At 34.5% G+C, this 22744-nt stretch overlaps 1 protein-coding gene across 1 annotated transcript; it reads left to right on the top strand.

The window, feature by feature from the left end:
• Positions 1–1736: 1736 nt before the first annotated feature.
• Positions 1737–3892, top strand: LOC118894045 (casein kinase 2 subunit alpha' interacting protein). Its single transcript, XM_036849705.1, is given in 2 exon segments — positions 1737–2568; positions 2571–3892. Coding segments are annotated over 2 exon segments (2154 nt in total).
• Positions 3893–22744: the final 18852 nt, after the last annotated feature.

Raw genomic sequence — 22744 nt, 5'->3', positions numbered from 1 at the left:
GAAGATATACAAAAAGATGATTTCTTTATAAGGAGAAATAACTTTACTGATTTTTATATGTTTTGTGCTTGAATTGTTTTGGGGATTTTTGGATAGAGAAGTCTGATGATTAATTGGAAATAGAATTTCAAAGCTAAAGAGAAAACCAGGAGTAGAGACAAAAAAATTAGGAAGTCATTGGTGTGTAAATAATATTGTTGATACTTGGAGAATTCCACTAAGAATGACTCAACACTTGAAAACAAGTGAATTAAGATACTAATAAGATATATTTTTAAATAAATGTAAGTAAGATTAAATATGTGGAAAGGTACCTTAACATAAGGGAAAACATTCTAGCAGTAGTAGAATTGATAGTAAATAAGAGGATAAGTTGGCATATATGAGGAATAAACTTGTCCATCAGAAATTGGATGAGTAAGTTATTGAAGCATAGAAATAACCATGAAACCAAATTCTGATAGCTCTCGTTCTTCAGGGGCCTTAAAGTCAGTGTTCTAATTGGCTAATCCCTGCATCAGTTGGAATTACTCTTGGGTTTTTTGTCATATAGTGTGTTTTAGCCTTAAAACCTGAAGAACAAACCCTTGACCATGAAAAATGCACCGAAATAGTGTCATGTTAAACCATGTGTTGCTTTTTAAGAAGCACCATAGCTGTGTTTCCTGAGTAGTAAATGCTTGTATCACTTTTGACCAGATATAAGGTTCTGTTTTTTATGAACTTTCTATAGTTCATTTAAAAATCCTAAATATAACTAATGTGATTCCTTAGGAATAAAGTGAAAATAGGACAGAACTGGTGATGTAAGTCTGAGAACTACACTGAGTTGAGAAAAAAAGAAGATAATTCAGTGAAGATCTGGATAGAAATAAGAGAATGAATGAGAGAATCAGAGTAGAGAGAAATAATGGACATGAATGAAGAACATTGTTTGAAAAGGTAGTGATCAACAGTTTCAAACGCTGCAATAGTGACCAATAAGACTAAGACTGAAAGTATGCAATAGACATTCAACTAGAATTATGGACTTTTGGAAGTAAGGTAAAAGGTGATAATGATGGATAATTGAATCTAAATTGAAAACTAACATATCAGAACTTCCATTTCACTTTCTTTAAGGTTCTCTTATTTCATGCAATAAACTTATCACAGACTTTTTTTTTTTTTTTTTTTTTTTTACTAAAGCAATCATTGAAAGAGTACCGGAAATAGCTATTACCTTTTATTGAGCAGCTCTTATATCTTGGGCACTGTTACACATTTTAGATGTATTATTTAGTCTTTAGCCCAATGAATTAAACATTATGTTTATCTATTTTACAGATGGGCAGTTGGGCATTTAGAAAGTTTAATTCAAAAGTTACACACACAGTAGTTCTCTAGTCACTACAAATTGTTTGAGAAAATTAATATCCCTATCAGGATCTCTTCTGAACCTTCTTCACTCTTTTGTTAACAGGCATTATTTCCTCAAGAGGAAAAAACTCTAAAGAGAAGACAGAGAAGAATCTCAATTGGTGACACTTTTTTCAACCTCATTTACACCTCAATTTTGAAACACTCTATAATATTTAGGAATTAACAAAAAGGTTACATGATAGATGATAGAAACTACCTAAGTTTTTTATTTAAAAGTATTTGTTGTCCATGGAATCCAGCTAAAAGACTCTATCAGTTACTAAAACATCCCTGCAAGCCAACTGCTTTCAGAAAGACCTCTAGACTAGCACAAGATGGTGCCACTAGCATACTATGATCAACAGTTTGTGCCATTAGAACGCTCTTACCAACTGGCCACAACCAGCTCATTAACACATCAACACACAGATGAAAACCAAAAGCAGCCCAATAACCAATCTATGGTCAGAGTACAATCCCATAGTAATAACCCTGCAGTGCATCCCCTAAACTCTAACCAGAAGGTACAGAGATGCTCAATATTGCCCTCTGCCAAGTCTCAGGACACAATTTCATGGGACCTCTATAACAGGGTTCTGAAATCACCATTATCTCACTCCAAATGTCAGGCCACACCTTCACTACACCTCCACCAGAGAACTCCCTTGTGGCCTAATAAGAAAGGCTTGAGTTCACCGTTGTCCCACGCCAAACCTCAGATCACATCTTCACTTGACCTCACTAAGACATCATCGCCAGAGCCCAATCAAACAGCCTGGAGCTCACAATTACCCTTTCCCAATCCTCAGAATACATCTTCCCTAGACCTTTGCTGGATATCACCTTCACTGAAGTCTAATCAAAGAGTGTCAAGTTCATCATTATATGCCCTCAAACATCAAGAAACTCCTTCCCCAGACTACCTATGGACATTGTCGTCTTTGGGACCTAATCAAAGAGCCTTTAGCTCAGCGTTACCCCAGTCCAAGCCTCAGAAAGCCTCTTCATTGGATAGCCTTTGGACCTCTTTGTTAGAGTGCAATCAAAGATGTTTGAGCTCACCATCACTCAACTCTACACCTCAAATACATGACTTGCTTCAGACATCACCTTCTTTGGAGCCCAGTCAGATGACTCTGAGCTCATCATTACCTGATTCCAGACTCAGACAACACATGTATTGAGCTCTAATTCCAGTGTTCTGAGATTGACATTGTCCAATTCAAAAGAAAAGAAATCACCTTTACCACATTCTGTGCATCAGTCAAAGAGTTTGCCATTGTTCCAGCCCAAAACACTTGATCGTAACTTCAGGACCCTGAGTTCACCAGTGTGTCACTCAAAATTTCAGAACACCACTTCACTAAGTGACAAACACAAGGTCACAGATCTTCCCTCACCCCATCCCAAACCAAATATCTCAGGTCCATCATTATTAAGCTCCAAACACTGCATCAGGAACATAGCTGCTTTAACATTGGGCTCCAGACTCCAGAGTAAAAGCAGTTTTGGTCTTTATGAAAAGACAGAACCAAATAAGGAAATTCCATGGACTTTAGGTTATATTCATCCCTGCATTATCAAAGGTGGAACAGTCCCTGATGATGTTGTAAATAAAATTGTCAATTCTCTCTCCAAGACCAGAATCCAGAGGGATCTCCGTAGGCAGATTCTCTTTCGAAGGATGAGGGGAAGGGCGAATCCTCATCCTGGTCCCCGCCTTTCATCAAGTTATATGGTTCGTTTAGCTTGTGCTTCCTGCATAAAATCTCAGTGTAACCATCTTACAGGAAGGAAAGACCCTCGTGCTGCAACACTATTTGTCAACCCAACACCTGAGACCACTCCTGGGGGAGAAATAGAGGTGAAACTAGTTTTTATCCTTTCCCTACCAGAGACTTCTTTTTCATTCCCTGTGAAAGAAAATCAGCCTGTTGAAGTCCCTGAAGAAAACCTTGAAGGAATGGGGAAGATATCAAAATTTTTCCCTACATCTGAACCTGATATCACCCAGGAGACTAATGTGAAGAAAACATGGCTGACAGTAACCCCTGAAAACCAAGCTGTAAGCCAACAGCCCAAGGCTATAGACTGGCTGCTCTATGTTAAGAAAAGTAGTAACCCTCGGTCGCAGTCCGTACTCCCCTCCTCTTCCTCCTCCACATCTTCCTCCTCATCGTCCTCTTCTTCCTCTTCCACTACACCCCCTTTACCCCCTCCTCCTCTGAAAGAGTCTACCACATCTACCCTCTCAGGCTATGTGTCCACTAAGGTACTTACTTACCACCGGCTGCCTCCAGGGGTCTCCTGGCTTGAGTTTATATATAGTAAAAATCACCAGTCACTTCCTGGAAAACCATGTCCAAGTCAATCACCATCTCCCAAAACAAGGCCTATGAGGAATAGCACCACAGTAAAAAGGAGGAAGGGGCCAAAGATACTGTTCAAAATTTTCCAGACAAAGGTTCAAAATGAGAGAAATCCTGATTAAATTAACTTTTTTGTTTCTTTGAAGGCAATTGACTTCTTAGTTCTTTGACATTAGAGATTGATTTCCTATCATGCTTATTAAAATTCTTAGTATTAACTAAGCGTGCCTCTATAATTCAGCTGATGAAGCAACTAGTTGAGGGGAACTATTACTCTTAAGTCCATTTTCTACTTAAATAATAGACTATGATCTCCTAGAAGCCAAATTGAATCCTATGTTTTTAACCAAATGCCTGGCTTACAGTAACCACTATACAATAATTGTTAAATAAATTAATAATAATCGGCCATAGACCAGAAACACCTCATTTGTCTTGCCCTGAACAGTATCTAACTCATTGTTATTCTCCTTCCTCATAAGATATAATAACGACAGTATCCTTAAACCAGTGTATGCTAATCTGTTTCCCTACCTCTAAAGAAAATTCACATCATGTTCAACAGGTAAGAATATATATAGAAAGGAATCTTTTCAGTTATGTGTTCCTAGGGAAAACTCTTCTATGCTAAAATCCCACACTCTGAAATGCAATGATTTACTCAACCTTAGTTAGCAAAGCTCAGGAAAGAATAACTAACTGATGCAGACAACCTTACCTTATGTTGACTGTGCCAACATTTAAATTATGGGCTCTAAAGTCACTTGTTCATCACTTCTACCTATACAACCTAAACGGGTTAATAAAAATGTTTTAAAATGTTTTTGTTCCACTGGGTCCACTAGTAGTGGGAAGAGGAGGGAATTGTCTTACCTACTACCTTAAGTGATTATCTCTAACCCCAAGGGCTAGAATTGGCTTCTCTTGCATGCACTGATGGCTCGCAGTTCTGCCTCTCCACCCCACATTTTTCTGAACACCAGCTTGCATATGGGACTTTTCCAGTGGAACATTGCGCAGGCACCTCAAACTCGATATGGTCAAACCAGAATTTATCATCTTTACATTTACAACTTGCATCTTTACATTATAGTCCTTTGCCCTCCGTGTTCCCTATCTCAGTGGATGTACCACCATCTGTCATGGAGTTTGACTGTTTTTCTCATTGCCTGCCCCTCTCCAGGTCCATGTGTTCCATGACCTTATTGTCTCCAGAATCCAGCTTTTTTCTTCAACCTCACTGCCACTATTCTAGCTGTGGTCACAGCATTTGTCAGCTGGATTACTCCTAAACATGCATTTTAACTTTTGAATGCATTTCTGAGACAAAATTTAATAATGCCATTTCACTGTTTATAACATTTTTGTCATTGCCCACTGTTTTCTGGGGAAAGTCTAAATTCCTTTTATGATTGAATCATGATAAGTTTTCAAAATTATTTTCAAAAAATTTTTTCAGAAATCTTTTCAAAAAAGATTTCTTATTCTTCTCCAGTTTCAGCCACATTAATTTCTTTACAGTGTGAAGCAATCATCCTACACTTCTAAAACAACAATTCCGCTGTCCAGAAAGATCCTTCCTTCTATACATTTTTGCTCTACAGGGCTCTATTTTGTCTTAACATCTTCTGGGAAGGCTTTTCCTGATCCACTTACAAAGAAAGAGTTTAGCTGGCCTTCTTATTACCATGAAACTCTGTTTTTACTCTTTATACTGCTCTTAACCATATTATAAAGCAATTATTTCTTGTCTGTCTTCACTCACTAGACTGAAAACTTCTTATTCACCATTTTATTTCTAGTTTTTATCCAGTTCTTGAAATGGAGTATATTCCCTAAAATATGTATTGATATTGAATTAATGCTACTGAAGCTCTTCATTTTTTTAAAATTCTCTGAAATAAGTAATGCTTCATCTGTTTTCTTCTTTCCCATACTAGTATTGAATTGTTTTTTGTACTTTTTGTCACGGTGAGAACATACATAAAAATGTTACTGATGACAGTAGTCATCCTTGTTTTATGTCTTATGTTAAAAGTGTTCCTTTCTAGTATTTCAGTATTTAATATGATGTAGGCTTGTGCATAGCTGATCAATGATGATGAAGAAGAACTTAGGTGTGTGATAATGTGTTCAAGGCTTTCTCCAACCTCTTTAGAAAACCCTTGACATGTGCTTAATTAACCCTGAATATCTCTTTTGATGACACACATCATCTGTATAATTACTTCTTTAATATGTTCTCTACTAAACTAAACTTCATGAGGGGAGTCTTATGTCTGTCTTGTTTACCACTAACTTCTCAGGACCAAGTGATACCTGGCACATACTAAGTATTCAATAAATATTTATGGAATAAAATTAAACCAAGGAGTTCAACTGATTTTTATTTGTTGATGTAATTTACATGTTTAATTTTCCATTGTTTAGCTTATTTTCTAAACTTTATGCCTCATTTTTAAATTTTTCTTTATTTTTTGGACTACGATTTAATTATTTTTAACTTCTCCATATTATTGGCAGTTATTTATTTTGTTCTTAATTAGAACAGTGTCTACTTTCAGAAAAAAAAATGTAAGAATTCTTTAACCATTATTTCCTAGTTTTTAAATTTGGAAATAAAATTGCATGAAACTTAATGGGAAAAATACACGGCAACGGCAAATATCCGACTCACTCTTCCAGCTTCCATTGACATACCAAGAGATTTCAAAATAGGGAACAATATGTGTTGTGCCAGAAAGGTCAAGAAATTTCTGTCAGATCTTATACAGATGAGAGCAGATTTCAGAAGGGCAGAAGGACTCAAAATTTACTGTATTTTAATAAAGAATCATCTGAAAAGTAATAAAAAAAGATTTAATTGTGTCTCAATAGTGCTTTTTCCCTTAAATGGAAAGGCCTGGACATGCAAACAGGCTACATAGGAATTGGGAAGTAGAAAGTAGATTCTCTAAATTGTCACATTTTTATCAAACCAATTGATGTAAGATGGTATGACATATCTGGATGATAATTTGACAATAATATCAAAACCTTAATAATATACATAATCTTTTTCCTTAGGATCATCTTCCTTGGAATTTATTTTAAAGAAATTGTCATGACTATGTAGAGTCATATAAAGAAGTAGGCATTGTGTTTCTTTATAATAGTGAGGGATTGGAAAAAATCTTGTTCATTAACAAAAAAGTGTTTAAATACACCATGATCCATACATGTGATGCTTTTCCTAGTGAAAAAAAAATGTTATTTCTAACATTGCACCTACATTTATGTTAGGAATAGAACTACTTTCTTTAGGAAAATATCTTGAGAACCCTTGAGCATGGCTAGTGATCCTGAGCATGTTGAAAGAAGAAAGTGAAACAAAGAGGAGATAGATAAACTACTGCATTTAAGTTTCAAAAAGGAACTTCTCGATCAGAGACAGTGAAGAGAGAGAATATATCATTTATGATTTAAGTAAAAACATACTCAGATTATAAGACATCACATGCAATTTATATATGATTCCACCTTGTAAAACATTGAAATTTTGCATATATGTATTTGTGTGTACTTGTGTAAAATCTGTTTCATATATAAGAAAGATGGAGTGACTGGAAGTAAACACCAAAATGTTGAATAAAGGTGGTTATTACGGGACAATAGTTATAATGGAGTGTTTAGGAAATGGGTAGATTTTTTTCTTTTTCTTTTCTATATTTTCCAAATCTTCAATGAATATGAATTCCTTTTATAATCAACTTAAAACAAATGTTATAAAAATGAAAAAATGAAACATGTCGTCTCATCTATTTTAGATAAAATATGTAGCATACAATTTTTCTGTTCTAATCCTTTCTACTTATTCGTATCATTTGTGGCTTTGCTAATAATACATACAGAAAATACATATTTCTATGAGATATCTTCAGAAAAATGCATTTCTATTGTTTTAAAGTCTATTAAAATATTGTTTTAAAATTTCATATTCTCTACTTCAGTATTCATTGCCAGACTTATACCATTATTTTATTTATTTGTGCTTTTGTTTATTTTTATTATGAATTATTTTAACCCATAGGGAATAATAGTCAATATATTTATGAAAGTCTTTTCACTACTACCCAGCTTTATCTAATCTTATTCTTTGGTTACATTTACTTCATGTGTTAAAGAAATAAAACATTATTGATACAAGTGCTAACACTTGTGTATATAACCATCCAGGATCCCAATCCTATCCTGCATTCTCTAGAAGTAAACACTGTCATGAATTTGCTGTAGGTCATATTTATCTATTTTTTTAAGAAATTTACTAAATATTTACGGAGCCATAGAAATCAATCCTTTTTGGATGTTTTAAAGCTTTGTACATATTTTATTATAATGTATTTTAACATTTTTAAATGCGTGGATTTTGATCTGGAGTATGTTTCTGAAATTTATCCTTGTTACAAGATATAGATTTTCATTTCCATTTATATACATATATATATACACACATATATATATGTGTATATTGTCTATATACACATACACACCTATACATACATGTATATTATATAACCGCATAGTGTGGAGTTATTACAATTTTTGGTTAATTTACATTTTTATCATTGCATACAGTGTTGCACTGACATTCTTTAAAAACTTTTTTTTATTGAGGTATAATTGACCTACAACATTATATCAGTTTCAGGTGTAGAACATAATGATTGATATTTATGTATACTGCAAACTGATAACCACAGTAAGTCTAGTTAACTTCCATCCTCATACATAGTTACAAATTTTTGGTGTGTGTGTGTGATGAGAACTTTTAGATCTAGTCTCTTAGCAACTTTCAAATATGCAATACAGCATTGTTAACTATAGTCACCATACACATTCTTTTTCATGCCCTGTTTTGCGCATGTGTGGGAAGTTCTCTAGAGTCATGCTGTGTAACATTTTATCCATGGATTAGAAGCATCTGTATCACCTAGGATCTTGTTAGAAATATCACCTCATCTCAAATATACTGAATCATAATCTGAATTTTATAAGATCCTTAGGTAAGTTTTATGCACTTTAAGCATTTGAGAAACTTTGAGTTAGAGTACCTAACCTAGAGTAGAATTGATGATTGCAACAGTGCTGTCCAATAAGAATATAACGTGTCATAAATAATTTTAAAATTTCTTGTAGCCATATTAGAAAGCAAAAAGAAACAGGTAAAATTATTTTAATAATATATTTTAATACCATATATCTAAAAGTTTCCCATTTCATAATGTAATTAAAACTTGTTCTCAACCAGGGTTGAGTTTGCTCCTAGGGGATATTTGGCAATGTCTGCAGACATTTTTTTTTTTTTTGGCTGCATTGGGTCTTCGTTGCTGCGTGCAGGCTTTCTCTGGTTGCAGCGAGCGGGAGCTACTCTTCATTGCAGTGCACGGGCTTCTTGTTGTGGTGGCTTCCCTTGTTGCAGAGCACAGGCTCTAGGCACGCAGGCTTCAGTAGTTGTGGCACGTGGGCTCAGTAGTTGTGGCTTGCAGACTCTAGAGTGCAGTCTCAGTAGTTGCAGAGCATGGGCTTAGTTGCTCTGCAGCATGTGGGATTTTCCCGGACCAAGTTCGAATCCGTGTCCCCTGCATTGACAGGTGGATTCTTAACCACTGCACCACCAGGGAAGTCCTGCAGACATTTTTGATTGTCATCACTGGAAAGATGTTTTAGATGTTCTAGGTCATGACTAGGTAGAGGCCTGGGAAGCTGCTCAATATACAATGCAAAGAATAGCCCCCAACAAAGAATTATCCAGTCTAAAATGTTAATAGTGTTAAGTTTGAGAAACTTTAAATTAATATAACAAATATTAGTGATATATATATATTTATATATATGTATATAAGTATGTATATATATATATACATATATATATGTATATATGTATATATATATATATTTGCTCTTCAAAATCTGTTGACTTTAACACTTAGAGCACATTACAATTAAGACTAGCCACATTTCAACAACTCAATAGCCCCATTGAGCAGTATAGGATTATATCATGAAAGTATTTTAAAATTTGTTGGATATTGCCAAATTAATACTCAAAATATTTACACCAATATACATGCACACAAATAATGTATGAAGCTCCTACTGCACTGTAGCCCCATCAGCATTAAATAATTTTCAGACTTTTTGATTCCTGGCTTATACTAATAATATGGTTCATACAAATAAAATTATCTCCTTTTACTGTGCTTTAAATTTTTACCTCTCTTATTGCTAGTTACCTTAAACATCTTTCCATGTTCATTGACCTCCTAGCTTTCCTCTTTTGTGTCTTGCCTTCAAAAGCTTTGCTCACCATTCTATTGAGTGCTTTATTGTTTATTAATTTGTAGAAATTTTTATATGTGTATTCCAAACATACACTCTTCGGCCTGGCTTGATATTAACCCGTCCTTACGCTATCTCCATATATGTTACTTGGTCATCATGTGTTATTATCATACCCTGCTGAATTCAGTTTTCTAAAACTGACTTATAATTTTACATCTGTGTTCAAAAGTATTGTAGAAATAAACAAAGACTAACCAAATGAAAACGAGCAAAGCCTATCTATTCAGAGCTTGCTATTGCAAAGGATTCAGCCACCATTACTTGCATTTGGCAAAAACTCACAGGCAGGCAGAGGAGTGGAAAAGCTTTATAGTAGGAAAAAAAGGGAAGGCTTCAGGTATGCCTTGATTGGAAGCTGTTGGCATGGGGAAGCTGTAGGCAAGCTAACTAGAGGAAGGACATCATATGTGATTGGTTAGGAGAACATATTTGTCTCTCTCTGATTGGTCCTAAGTTGGAAATGGGGACAAAAATTAGGCAAACTATCAGTTATTAATCATGCCCTGGCCATTTTGGGCCAATTGTCACAGGGGTTATTGTTTGGTTTCCTGGATTGTTACTAGAGAGAGTGGTTATAGACAGCAGGCTTGCTTCCTGGGCCAGTTACTGCAGATAAAGGGTTGGTTTCCTGAGCTACTTCTTTCAGGTTGTAAGCCAGAGTTCTGTCTTATATGTGGTCTGGCCATTGTCTGTTTTTATATTCAACCTCACAGATTTGCTTTGTCTTTATTGAATCAGCTACCACTTTTCTTATAGGCAAAATCTCCAACTGAGGTTAACAAAATTCACAGTGCACCTCCTGTCAAGATTCAAATAACTCCCTCAAAATCTCTCCCCAGAATTAATCAACACCCTATACACAAAAAAAAATCCCTTCAAAGTATAAAGCCCATAGTAGAAGATTACAAGTTCAAGGACTCATTATCCCTTGTACTGGTCTCTGTAATACTCCTATTTTGCTGGTGGGAAAAAAACCCAAGGGCTGAGGGTGAAGGTTTGTCCAGGACCTTCAAGCAATAAACATTGTTATCCCTTGACACTGTCTTTTTCCTAAGCCCCATATGTCACTAACATCCATTCTGACAGGAAGTAAATTCTTTACTATAATTGATTTATGCAGCACACTCTTTACTACTGTATTTCAGTTGGTGAAGCTAGTCAGTATCTACAATTCACCTGGACAGTAATGCCTCAGTATTTTACTGAGAGTCCTCTTATTTTTCACAAATCCTGAAGCCTTATCTGGATGTTAACATTTTCCCTAGGGGTTCTACTTTGTTGCAATATGTGGATGATTTGTTTCTTTGCTCTCTTCTTCTCAAGTCTCCTCACAGAAAGACAGCATCCATTTGCTAAAGATTTTATCCTTAAAGGGACATAAAGTCACCAAGGAAAAATTACAGTCTGATCAAACCCAGTTTTGATATTTAGGGCATCTGATATCAGAACAAGGGCTACATCTAGATCCAGATAGAATTCATGCTGTCGTAAGTTTTCCAAAACCCCAAATTAAGCACCAACTGCAAAGTTTTCTCAACTAGTTGGTTATTGCTGAAATTAGATTCCAAATTTCTCTCTTTGGGGCAAACCTTGGTACATTTCACTAAACGATAACAACCCTGACTCAATTTTTATGGGAAGACCTGGACGACATAGCTTCCCAGGCCTTAAGGAGAGTTTGATCAACCCACCCGCCATTGGTCATCCCCATGACCAGATTCCCATTTTCCTTTCCATATATGAAAAGGAAGGGAATACCTTTGGGAGACTCACTCAAAAACATGAGACCATCAGTAACCCAAGGGGTATTCTAGCCAGCAACTGGGCCTTGTGGCACAAGCATGCCCTCCTTGCCTTAGAGCCATTATGGCCACTGCCTTTTTGGTTAAGGTCACTGGGAATGGTTGTGGGAGCCCCTTTAGCCATTTTTGTACCTCAGGCAGTAGAAACCCTCCTGAATTCTCACCACACTTAACATTTCTCAGTCAGCCACCTCACCTCCTATGAAGTCCTTTTGTTAACTGCTCCTCACATAACTCTTTTCCACTCTAATAACCTTAACCCTGCTACTCTTCTCCCCTCTGTCACCAATGAAGTCCTTCACAACTGCTTAATGCTGATGGGTTACTTCCTGATTCCTCATGATGACCTGCAGGAAATTTCTTTGGGCAACTCTGACTTCTCTTCGTTCACTGATGGCTTTAATTTAAAAGGTGACAATGGCAAATATTGTGCTGCATATGCTATTGCAATTCCTTTTGATGTCATTGAAGCAGCATCTTTACATATGTCTACTTCTGCCCAATACTCTGAATTATACACTTTTACACAGGTTTGCACTTTAGCCAAGGGCAAAGGTGCCAATATTTATGCTGATAGTAGGCATGCTTTCAGAGAAGCTGATGACTTCGGAATATTGTGGAAGCAACGTAGCTTCCTCACTTCCAGTGGAAATAAAATTAAAAATGCTCCTATGTCCAGGAGTTACTGGATGCAGTACTTTTACTTGCTGTGTTACCTATTATTAAGATTCTGGGGCATTCTAAACTTGACTCTCTGGAAGCTAAGGGAGATCACCTTGCTGACATTTCCATAAGGAATGTTGTCCCTAAAGGAACCAACAACAGCCAAAACTCTGTCATAGTACAAAGGGATATTTCCCCAAATGATAACTTATAAAAACGTGCTAGAGAAGCCCAACAATTGGCCTCAGAAAAGGAAAAACAAGATTGGAAATTCAACAATTGTTGGTTTGATAAAAAAAGAAAGTTCTTGTTTGGACGAAATAATGAACCAGTCCTACTGGAGACACTAAAATTCCCGCTTCTCACCACTGTACATGCATTAAACCATTGGTTTACTGACAAAATGATAGCCTTCAGAAATCAATATTGGTGGGAAACATTAATAAGGCCACAAAAAGTGTCTATCTCACTGTCCCACTGTCTGAAATACAAACCAGGAAAGTCTGTTTGTATTGTTCCCAGACATTTTAAACTGCCTAATGGACCATTCAAATTCTGGCAAATAGATTTCATACAACTTTCTCCATCTCATGGAGGATATAAATATGCTTCAGTCATGGTATTCATGTTTTCACATTGGACTGAAGCCTTCCCTTGCAGACAGGCTACTGCCTCTTCGGTGGTTAAAGTCCTTTTTGGAAAAGATTACCTCTACCTGAGGAACTCCACTCAAACTTCATAATGATTGAGGAACCCATTTTATTTGTCAGATACTTTGACAAGTCTGTGCTGTTGGCTGTTTTTACAGCACTTTCACTGTGCTTACCCCTGTGAATCCTCTGGTTTGGTCAAACACACTAGCACTAATGACATTATTAAGACTCCATTTGTCTCTGAAGTAAAGACCGGATACGTCATAAAGAAAATACTTGATAGATTCCCCCCTCCGTTTACAATATGAGCGGTAGTAATAGTTGTTCAACCTTAGCTTCAAGTATTGAGTTTTACCTTATAGTTTAAAGAAAACTTGAAAGGATGAACCAGTGGAGGTTAAACAGATATTTTTTCTTACTTGTGTTATACTTAAACTTATAAATGGCTTTAAAATTTGTTTCATTAACTTTTAACATAATATTTTGCCTAATTTTAGCTTACTATAGATGAAGGAAATGAATCACTAAGGGTAAAGATGGGAAGTTGGGTGTCTGGAGGTGCAGGAAAGAAACCAGGGGAGCATTTCATGAGAGTGGAAATTAAGAGAGGCTGGCGGACAAGATTCCCTGTGTCCCTCTCCCTTATTAGCACTCTTGATTAAGTTTTGCTTTTGTGCCAGCTGGATTGGCTATTTTTCTTCAAAACCAATTTTCAGGTTACTGAATTTTATTGCAATAAAGTGTTATTTCCCACTTTTTCTTCTTTTCTCTCTCCTCCTATATCTCTTCTTCCTCATCTTCCTCTTTTTTCTTTTTCTCCTAATCTGGAACAATCTATATAAATTATTTGTCAAATAGAAACTTGAGGAAAAAAAAAAAAAAAACCCCTCAGCTTTAAACTTCTTTCATTGGCTTCTTCCTTTCTCTAGGAAACTCATCAATCTGTCTTCTGTTATAATTCAATGTCAAATATCATTTACTTTTCCAGTCCTTCCTCAACAACAACGGCCTTGTCCCCTCCCTGTCCCCTCAACACACACAAAAAGATCCACTGAATTGGTAAATTTCCTAAACAAGACACTGGACTTGTTTTCACACTAACAAACTATAAGATCCTTGGCAAGAAAGTTTGCCTCTAATAATCTTAGTTTATACATCTTTGAAGCAAAGAAGTTAAAGTGTATGTTTCCTAGAATTCTTGTATATTTTGGCATATAATGTCCTTAAATCACAAATTAGAACTAAATCTGATCATCCCCACTTAATTGCATGGTATGTGACTTCCTTTCTTCATGCTTTTGTTACAAAGTATTCTAAACACTTGTCATAATTATATAGTTACTAACATCATATTAACTGATCCTGCGTGCATTTAATAAGAGCCATGTAAACCACCGTTTATTTTTGCATTATTTAAAGTCATCAAAAATGTGAGGTGTTTCAAAAAACAAAAACATGAAGTTGGAACTAGAGTCATTTCTCGATTCATTCACTTATATAACATCAAGTGTACATTTTACCCAAGTCACTTTCCAAGGAAACTGCAATCTCTGGAACATCATCTAAACTCCCTGTGCCTTAAACTCATTCCAGAAAAAAAAATGGAACTGGATTATATATCTCTCAGGTCTAAATATTTTTTTCTCTTCCAGGTTGAAAAATAAAAGTTCACTTTAACGTTCAGGGGTAGTGATCATGTGTTCTCCACTCCTGGGCTTGCTCTCAGGCTCAGGCTCTGTCACTAGCTACACAGCTTTACAAGTCATTTAATCACTCTGAAAATCTGTTCCCTCAACTAAGAGAGATGATATAAGGAGAGCATCTGTCACACAGTAATCCTGAAATAAATAGTATCACAACTACCTTCATGACTACTTTGTTGAAATTCTTTTTTTCTTTTACATTATAGATCTACTTTATGCTTTAACAATTATAGTTTAGCAAAATAACTTAAACATTTTTTGATGTTTTAGGATAATAATGACCTAAGGTCCTTATTCAAACATCAGTTACAATACTCCTTAGCAGTCTTTCTTCTGTGTGTTAAATCTATATTCCATTTTGACCATAGCCATGCAGGTCAAGGCTGCTTATTGCTCATTGAAAAAAGTCCAGACTTTTCAGCCTGCTATATAAGTTCCTCCATAATTTTGTCTGTATCAAATCTCTTTCACCATCTACTATTTTCAAAACATACTATGTCTATAATGCACTTTAACTCCATGTAATCTTTGCCTCTTGCAATTTCTCAAATATGCCCAGTATTTTTCTGCCTCTCAGACCTTGCTCGTGCTGCTTGGCCCCATTTAGAACACATGGCATCCACATCCAACTACATCAATATCCTATCCATTACCTGAGTTCAGCTCTGTTAACAATCTATCAACACCCCTGCTTGCACCTTAGACCAAGTGATTCTTTTTCCTTTGCATTCCTATGCATCTGACCTGGGTTTCTTTGATTATATTTACACATAGATTCCTCCAATTAATTAATTTACTTTTCCATTTCACCAACGAGGTTGTAAATGCCCTAACGCCTAAACCTTTTCAACATATTTCCTTCACTCTTTACATTGTACTGTATAGTGTCTAGCCATCAGTAAATGACTTGCTAATAAATATTTAAATGAATATTTGGTTCTAGATAGAAAGTATGGGGGATATACCAAGATTGATTTCTGTTGCTTATAGAAAATAACTTTCCTAAAGCTTGTATTAACTCCTACAATGAGAAAAATGGTGTGTCTGAATTACATTCTGGGATTTGTGCCAGGCTTACACTACAAAGTGAGAAGTGTTTGAAAAGGTAATACTGAAGGGTTAGAATTTTTCACTAAGAAGTGTTAATTGCAGTACTTTAGAATCTGAAAATGAGTTGAAATATAACCACACACTTCTCAGTCAACCAAAAAGTATAAGATGTAATATATATATAATAAATTGGAAATGATTATTTTAAAGGTTGAGACCATACCATATTATTCACACTAGAAAGAAAGTATTGAGATCCATAATATGAAGTATATTGTATTTGATACTCTTATTCATGGCTAAACTTTAAATTAGGCTTCATCTCTTTGAGCAGTTTGCAATTATCTTGAATGTTCATTAGAGGAAAAACATTTTATTTATTTACTCTTCATTTTCAATAATTATAATAAATACAAAACCACTTGTTTTCAGGAAAAAATTTTCCCTTCACTGGGGATTATATTTTATACTTTCAAAATTGATCCCTTTTCTAATACTTAAATATATTTACTATAAATCTGTAATTCTGAGCAGCTCATAGTACTATCTCGAGTATGAAAAAATATCTGAAGAATTTCTAAAAGATTGTTTAGAGATTTTAAAAGATAAACATTATTATTAACACCCCCAATGTGCCATCTCCTCTAGAGCTGCATAATATTTTTACAAAATTTGAAGACTATTATGATCTCAATTGCACTAAAGAAGAAATGGAGATCCAGAGCAGGGCTTATTAGTCTAATACTATGGTTTACACAACTGTCAAGGAAATGTTTTATGTTTTTTTGTTTTTTTTGACATCTCTATTGGAGTATAATTGCTTTACAATGGTGTGTTAGTTTCTGCTTTGTAACAAAGTGAATCAGCTATACATATACATATATCCCCATATCTCTTCCCTCTTGCATCTCTCTCCCTTCCACCCTCCCTATCCCACCCCTCTAGGTGGTCACGAAGCAGCGAGCTGATCTCTCTGTGTTATGTGGCTGCTTCCCACTAGCTATATTTCACATTTGGTAGTGTATATATGTCCATGCCACTCTCTCACTTTGTCCCAGCTTACCCTTCCCCCGCATCCTCAAGTCCATTCTCTAGTAGGTCTGTGCCTTTATTCCTGTCCTGTCCCTAGGTTCTTCCTGCCCTTTTTTTTTTTTTTTTTTTAGATTCCATATATATGTCTTAGCATATGGTATTTGTTTTTCTCCTTCTGACTTACTTCACTCTGTATGACAGACTCTAGGTCCATCTACCTCACTACAAATAACTCAATTTCATTTCTCTTTATGGCTGAGTAAGCAAAAAGATCTACAAACAATAAATGCTGGAGAGGGTGTGGAGAAAAGGGAACCCTCTTGCACTGTTGGTGGGAATGTAAATTGATACAGCCACTATGGAGAACAGTATGGAGGTTCCTTAAAAAACTAAAAATAGAACTACCATACGACCCAGCAATCCCACTACTGGGCATATACCTTGAGAAAACCATAATTCAAAAAGAGTCATGTACCACAATGTTCATTGCAGCTCTATTTACAATAGCCAGGACATGGAAGGAACTGTTTTTTAAATGTCTAGAACTGTGCTTTCCAATACAAGTGGCCATTAGCTACATGTGGCTATGGAGCACTTGGAATGTGGTTAGTGCCACATTTTAAAATTTAAAAACTAAAGGAATGTAAAATGTTTTTCCAATAAATACAATATTAAAGTTTTCGTAAGACTACACTTTCTTCACCTATTGCATCACTTTAAGATATTATTGTTTTACTTTAATGTGCGTGTTGGGGCATGTGCCTCATTTCCAGTATCGCGTGTAACTGCGTCACAAATCTAGATGATAACATATTGCTTCAACTCAAATGATTTTTTTTACACAGTGAAGTAATATTGTAATGTGTGTATTTGAATATTTTATGTGAACAGCGTAAAAACATTTATGTAACTTGTAATTGGTAATTAAATGGAAATAATATGAGAGTTTTCATTATAATTAAAATATTTTTAGTTTACAAATAAGTATAGATGCACTGTAAATTTCGAATGAAAACATACAACTATGAAGAATAAAATGGAGATGAGGAAGCTGGTACTATGACTAAAGGAATAGAAAAAAAGAGTGGAAGAAGGTTTGTCAAAAAGTTGTAATGAATGCCAGTTGCAATCTGCTGCATCAGAGCAATACGAAAAAGCTTATTTATTCACTGTGTTAAAAATTAAGATAATATAGTGAATAACATTAGGAAACATTTTCAGCAAATAAGTTTTCTATCAACAGTCAATGTGTCAACATTATTAGTTGCCTGAGATCAGAATTACATGTCTAACAAAACATTTTACAATTATTTTTAACAGAATTTTTTTCTGAATCAGTATTGACATTAATAAAAACAAAAGTATTCTAAAGATTACTTTGGGAGATATAAATATAATGTTGATTTAAACTGCTGGCCATTAATAATGGCCAGCAGTTTAAATCAAACTAAACCAAAAAGTGGAATTCATAAACTTTAAAACATTTTAACATTCTTATAATTTTAAAAAGGAAAGCAAAGATATTGTGCTGTGTCCTCTGAGATATTATGTGTGACAAAGTTTTATGGACTACTATTTTAAGGATAGAATTGAGGATATTTCTTTCTAAATAATTGGAAAGGAAAAATGAGACTAAGAAAAATTTGTCCAATCAAAAGCAGTATGAGTAGGATTTTTTAAAGTAGTTTTTAAAAAGCAGATTAGTGAAAAAACATAAAATAGGATGGTGGATCTAAATTAAACATATCAGTCATTGAAAAACAAGATACATTTAATAAATAAATTTTCCAATTCTAAATACGTGCAAATTAGAATTTAACAACCTAGCTAAATGCTGTTTTCCAGTAATTTGCCTAAAAAGTAAAGGTAACCAAAATTAATGGGACAGAATCAATATTTTAGAATTTTTATTTATTAATTTAGTTTTTAAACATGATTTGAATTTGTAATTTTGGCAAGCTCTAAAATGGCTTGGATTCTTGCACAATAAATGATTTTTATATGGAGGAATGGGAAAATGTATTACAGTTATGGAAACTTTGTTACAAAATTTTGAGGAAAGACTAAAAATGGCATATTCCTAAAGTAAAATATATTCAATTAAGCCACCATACAATGACTCTCAGAATACAAACCCTTTCTATAAAAAAAAAAAAATCAAATTAATTTAAAATTGGAAAAATTGTAAACCCTTTTTTTTACTTTTAGGTAAGTCATGCATTATATGAGACACTGTCCAATCAGTATTTTGGGAGCATTTTTCCTCCGAGGACGTGCAAGTTAACAAAGACATGTTATTTAGAAACATAAAAATAGAGATTGTAGCTTAGATATTTTTGAATCTTTCCCATCTGCTAAAGATGAATTTCAGTTAGATTATGGAAAAATTAATTTCTATCCTTATGTATAGTCCTTCAGCTAGTTATGCTGGGTCAAAATTCTAGATTCATTGGAATTAAAACTGATGTTTCCTTTATTGTTTCATTCCACTCTGTAATATATACTAAAAATATTTGTGCTCAGTTTTCTGAAGCAATGATATAAAAAGTATAATGTATACAGTTGTTAAAATTATTCAATATATGTATGCAAGTGCTATGAATCACTGCCAGTTTATGGAAACCATTGAAAGAGAGAAGAGAGAATAAATTTAATGATCTTGTGTTCTTCGCCAATTTTTGTTGGTTGTGTTATGGATGAATGCTATAAAGATTTACTATACTGTTAATTTAAAATTTTCTTGAAATAAAAAAGATTCTTGCCAAATGTTCAATAATCTAAGACAAAAAAACTGTAATTTACATAATTTATCGATATGACATTGCATATGAGCAAGTGGAATTTGTAGCATCAAAGAAAGAAGAAGTTTATTTGTGACCTAGCAAGACATGTACAAAAAAAAAAAAGAATTTATGTTGGAATGACAGCTCTTCATAATACAAATCAATGATAGTATCTACACCTTTTCCAATATGAATCAATGTGCAGATTTTAATTGTAATTTACAGGATTATGTAAATTGTCCTCAAAATGTAAAAAAAAAAAATTGAAGAACACTAGTACTGAGTTGACACAAAAGTTAATAAACATCCTTAACTTGGACAGACATAGTTTTGAAACCAAAATGCTTTTGATGCAAAATGAAAAAAAATTCTTCCATAAAATTAGTTTTCTTAATTTGGATACTAATTATAAAATTAGTTTTCCTTAATTTCTATAAAATTAGTTTTCTTCTATAAAATTAGTTTTCGTAATTTTGGTAATGGATTTAGTTATTTGAAACCTTTGAAATATGCTTAGGACAACTTGTGTATATAAGTGTACTTTTAGAGACTGGTATGTTTATCAACTTTAAATGCAAATCAAGTATATCTGATGAAAATTTAGTGTCCAAATTAAGATGTGTTATAAGTGTAATATACACACCAGATTTCAAAGAAAATGGCACAAAAATTGTTAAATATCTCACTAATAATATTTAAGTTGATTACATGTAGAAACAATAATATTTTTGATATATGAATTTAAGTAAAATATATTATTAATGTTAATTTTAACAGTTTCATTTTACTATTTTGGTAAGGCTGCTAGAAAATTTAAAATTACATATGTGGCTCACTTATGTCTCTATTGGACAGTGCTCATATGGAATATAAATGAGGCAAGGTTGTTGAATGTCTTGAAAACTACCATTTCCCAGGCCTAAGAGAAATATACTTGGCATATGGTTGGTAGTTAACAAATATGTTTGGGTGAAAAAAAAGTCTACAGTGTGTTTATATCTGAGAGAAATTTTACAGTATGTGTAAGCAGAACTATTTTCTTCCTCTATTTCTCTGTCTCTGTCTCTACTTTTTTCTCACTAGATGTGATCATAATTAAAACTTCAAAAGTTACAAAGTTTAATATCTGTCTTGTGATGCCACTCTGGAGAAATTATTTGGTATGTCATTTTGACCGGGTCACAGCTATCATTCTTTTTTTTTTTTTTTTTTAACATCTTTATTGGAGTATAATTGTTTTACAATGGTGTGTTAGTTTCTGCTTTATAACAAAGTGAATCAGTTATACATATACATATGTTCCCATATCTCTTCCCTCTTGCGTCTCCCTCCCTCCCACCCTCCCTATCCCACCCCTCTAGGTGGTCACAAACCACTGAGCTGATCTCCCTGTGCTATGCGTCTGCTTCCCACTAGCTACCTATTTTACGTTTGGTAGTGTATATATGTCCATGCCACTCTCTCACTTTGTACAGCTATCATTCTGTTTCCCCACATTTTAAAAACATAACAGGCATCATTATATACACACTTTGATGTTATTTGCTCATATTAGAGTTTTACAAATTTTGATTGTGCAAGTAGTGCATGCTTTTAAAAATTCAGACAATAGACAAATATATACTATAGAAATCGAACATTATATTTCCCTCTTAAAAAGTAATTTTTAGAAGATTTTAATATATTGTTCCATATTTTGTTTATGCAAATGCAAGCATGTATTTGTTTTTTAAAAACAGGTGGAATCATACTATACACGTACAATGGGTGTATCTTTTCATTGTTACCTGCCTTGATACCGGAAGGATTAATCTCATTTTTTCTTTCAGTCTGTCACTGAGAAAAATCTATTACTCTAGTTATCATCACTTTTGGCCAGCACTCTCATCCCATTATGACATTGCTATTTTTAGCCCTCCTTCTTACCCCTGCCCAAATACCAAAATCCCTTCCTCTGAATATTATGGTATAACCAGTCCTCAGCAGGATTTCCTGTACCACATGCTCACCTCTCTTCTGATCATTCCCTTCCCAGTGGGCTAATTGGTTGAAATTTGGGTCTTTTCTGAGGACACTCCATCCCTCAGGTTTTTTTTCATGGCATATACCACTCTTTTTGAAATGGGGGGAGTTTTGCTCCTTAATTCTCATTGGTGTTTCCAAGCCATTTTCTCTCTGTAATCTCTAACTCCGTCCCAGAGGTTTCAATGTTATGTCATCAGGTGTTTCCTCAGCTATCTCACTTTTTTTCCCCTCTCATTATTTTCTGAATCTAGTGTCTGGTGTCAGTCTTATTTGTATTCTGGCTTACTTTCCTTCTCTTTAATACTATACCTGTTAAAACTCTTATAAACCTTCTAATATTCTGAGTTCTCATTTCCTGGATTTCTTCATCCTATCTGACCCTCTTCCTCTCAAAACCATGGTCATAATCTTGATCTTTTCATTATCAAATACTCTAAAATCTCAGTTTCAAGTATCCCGCTCATTTCCTCTAGTGCTCTCACTCCCACAGTATTTTGACCCTACCAGGGATCACAGTCTACTGATCTTACAAACATTTGAACGTCTTTTGCCTCCTTGATGGCTTCCTAAGCTAGCTTAAATTTCAAGTCCATTCATATAAAATCTATTACATATACCCTCAAATCTCCTGCCATATCCTCATTTTGTAATTTTTCTGGCAAACCCCCAATCCTAGTTAAATTCTATCCTCTATCTACTTCTACCTTCCATCCCTGCAGGTGACTATGGCTAGAGAGAAGTTACCTGCTGACATGTCTCACTTTAAATCTCAAAGGAGCCTTGAATGCTGTCCTAAATCTTAACATCATCTTTTCTACTCTCCTAGGTAACTACTTCATATCTTTTCCTCTCCTCAAAATTTCAAGACCCCCTTGAATATTC

The sequence above is a fragment of the Balaenoptera musculus genome, chromosome 4 (genome assembly GCF_009873245.2).
Source record: "Balaenoptera musculus isolate JJ_BM4_2016_0621 chromosome 4, mBalMus1.pri.v3, whole genome shotgun sequence".
Taxonomy (NCBI): Eukaryota; Metazoa; Chordata; class Mammalia; order Artiodactyla; family Balaenopteridae; genus Balaenoptera; species Balaenoptera musculus.
Note: the sequence above shows the minus strand (reverse complement) of the source record. Positions and strands in the feature narration are given on the sequence as shown.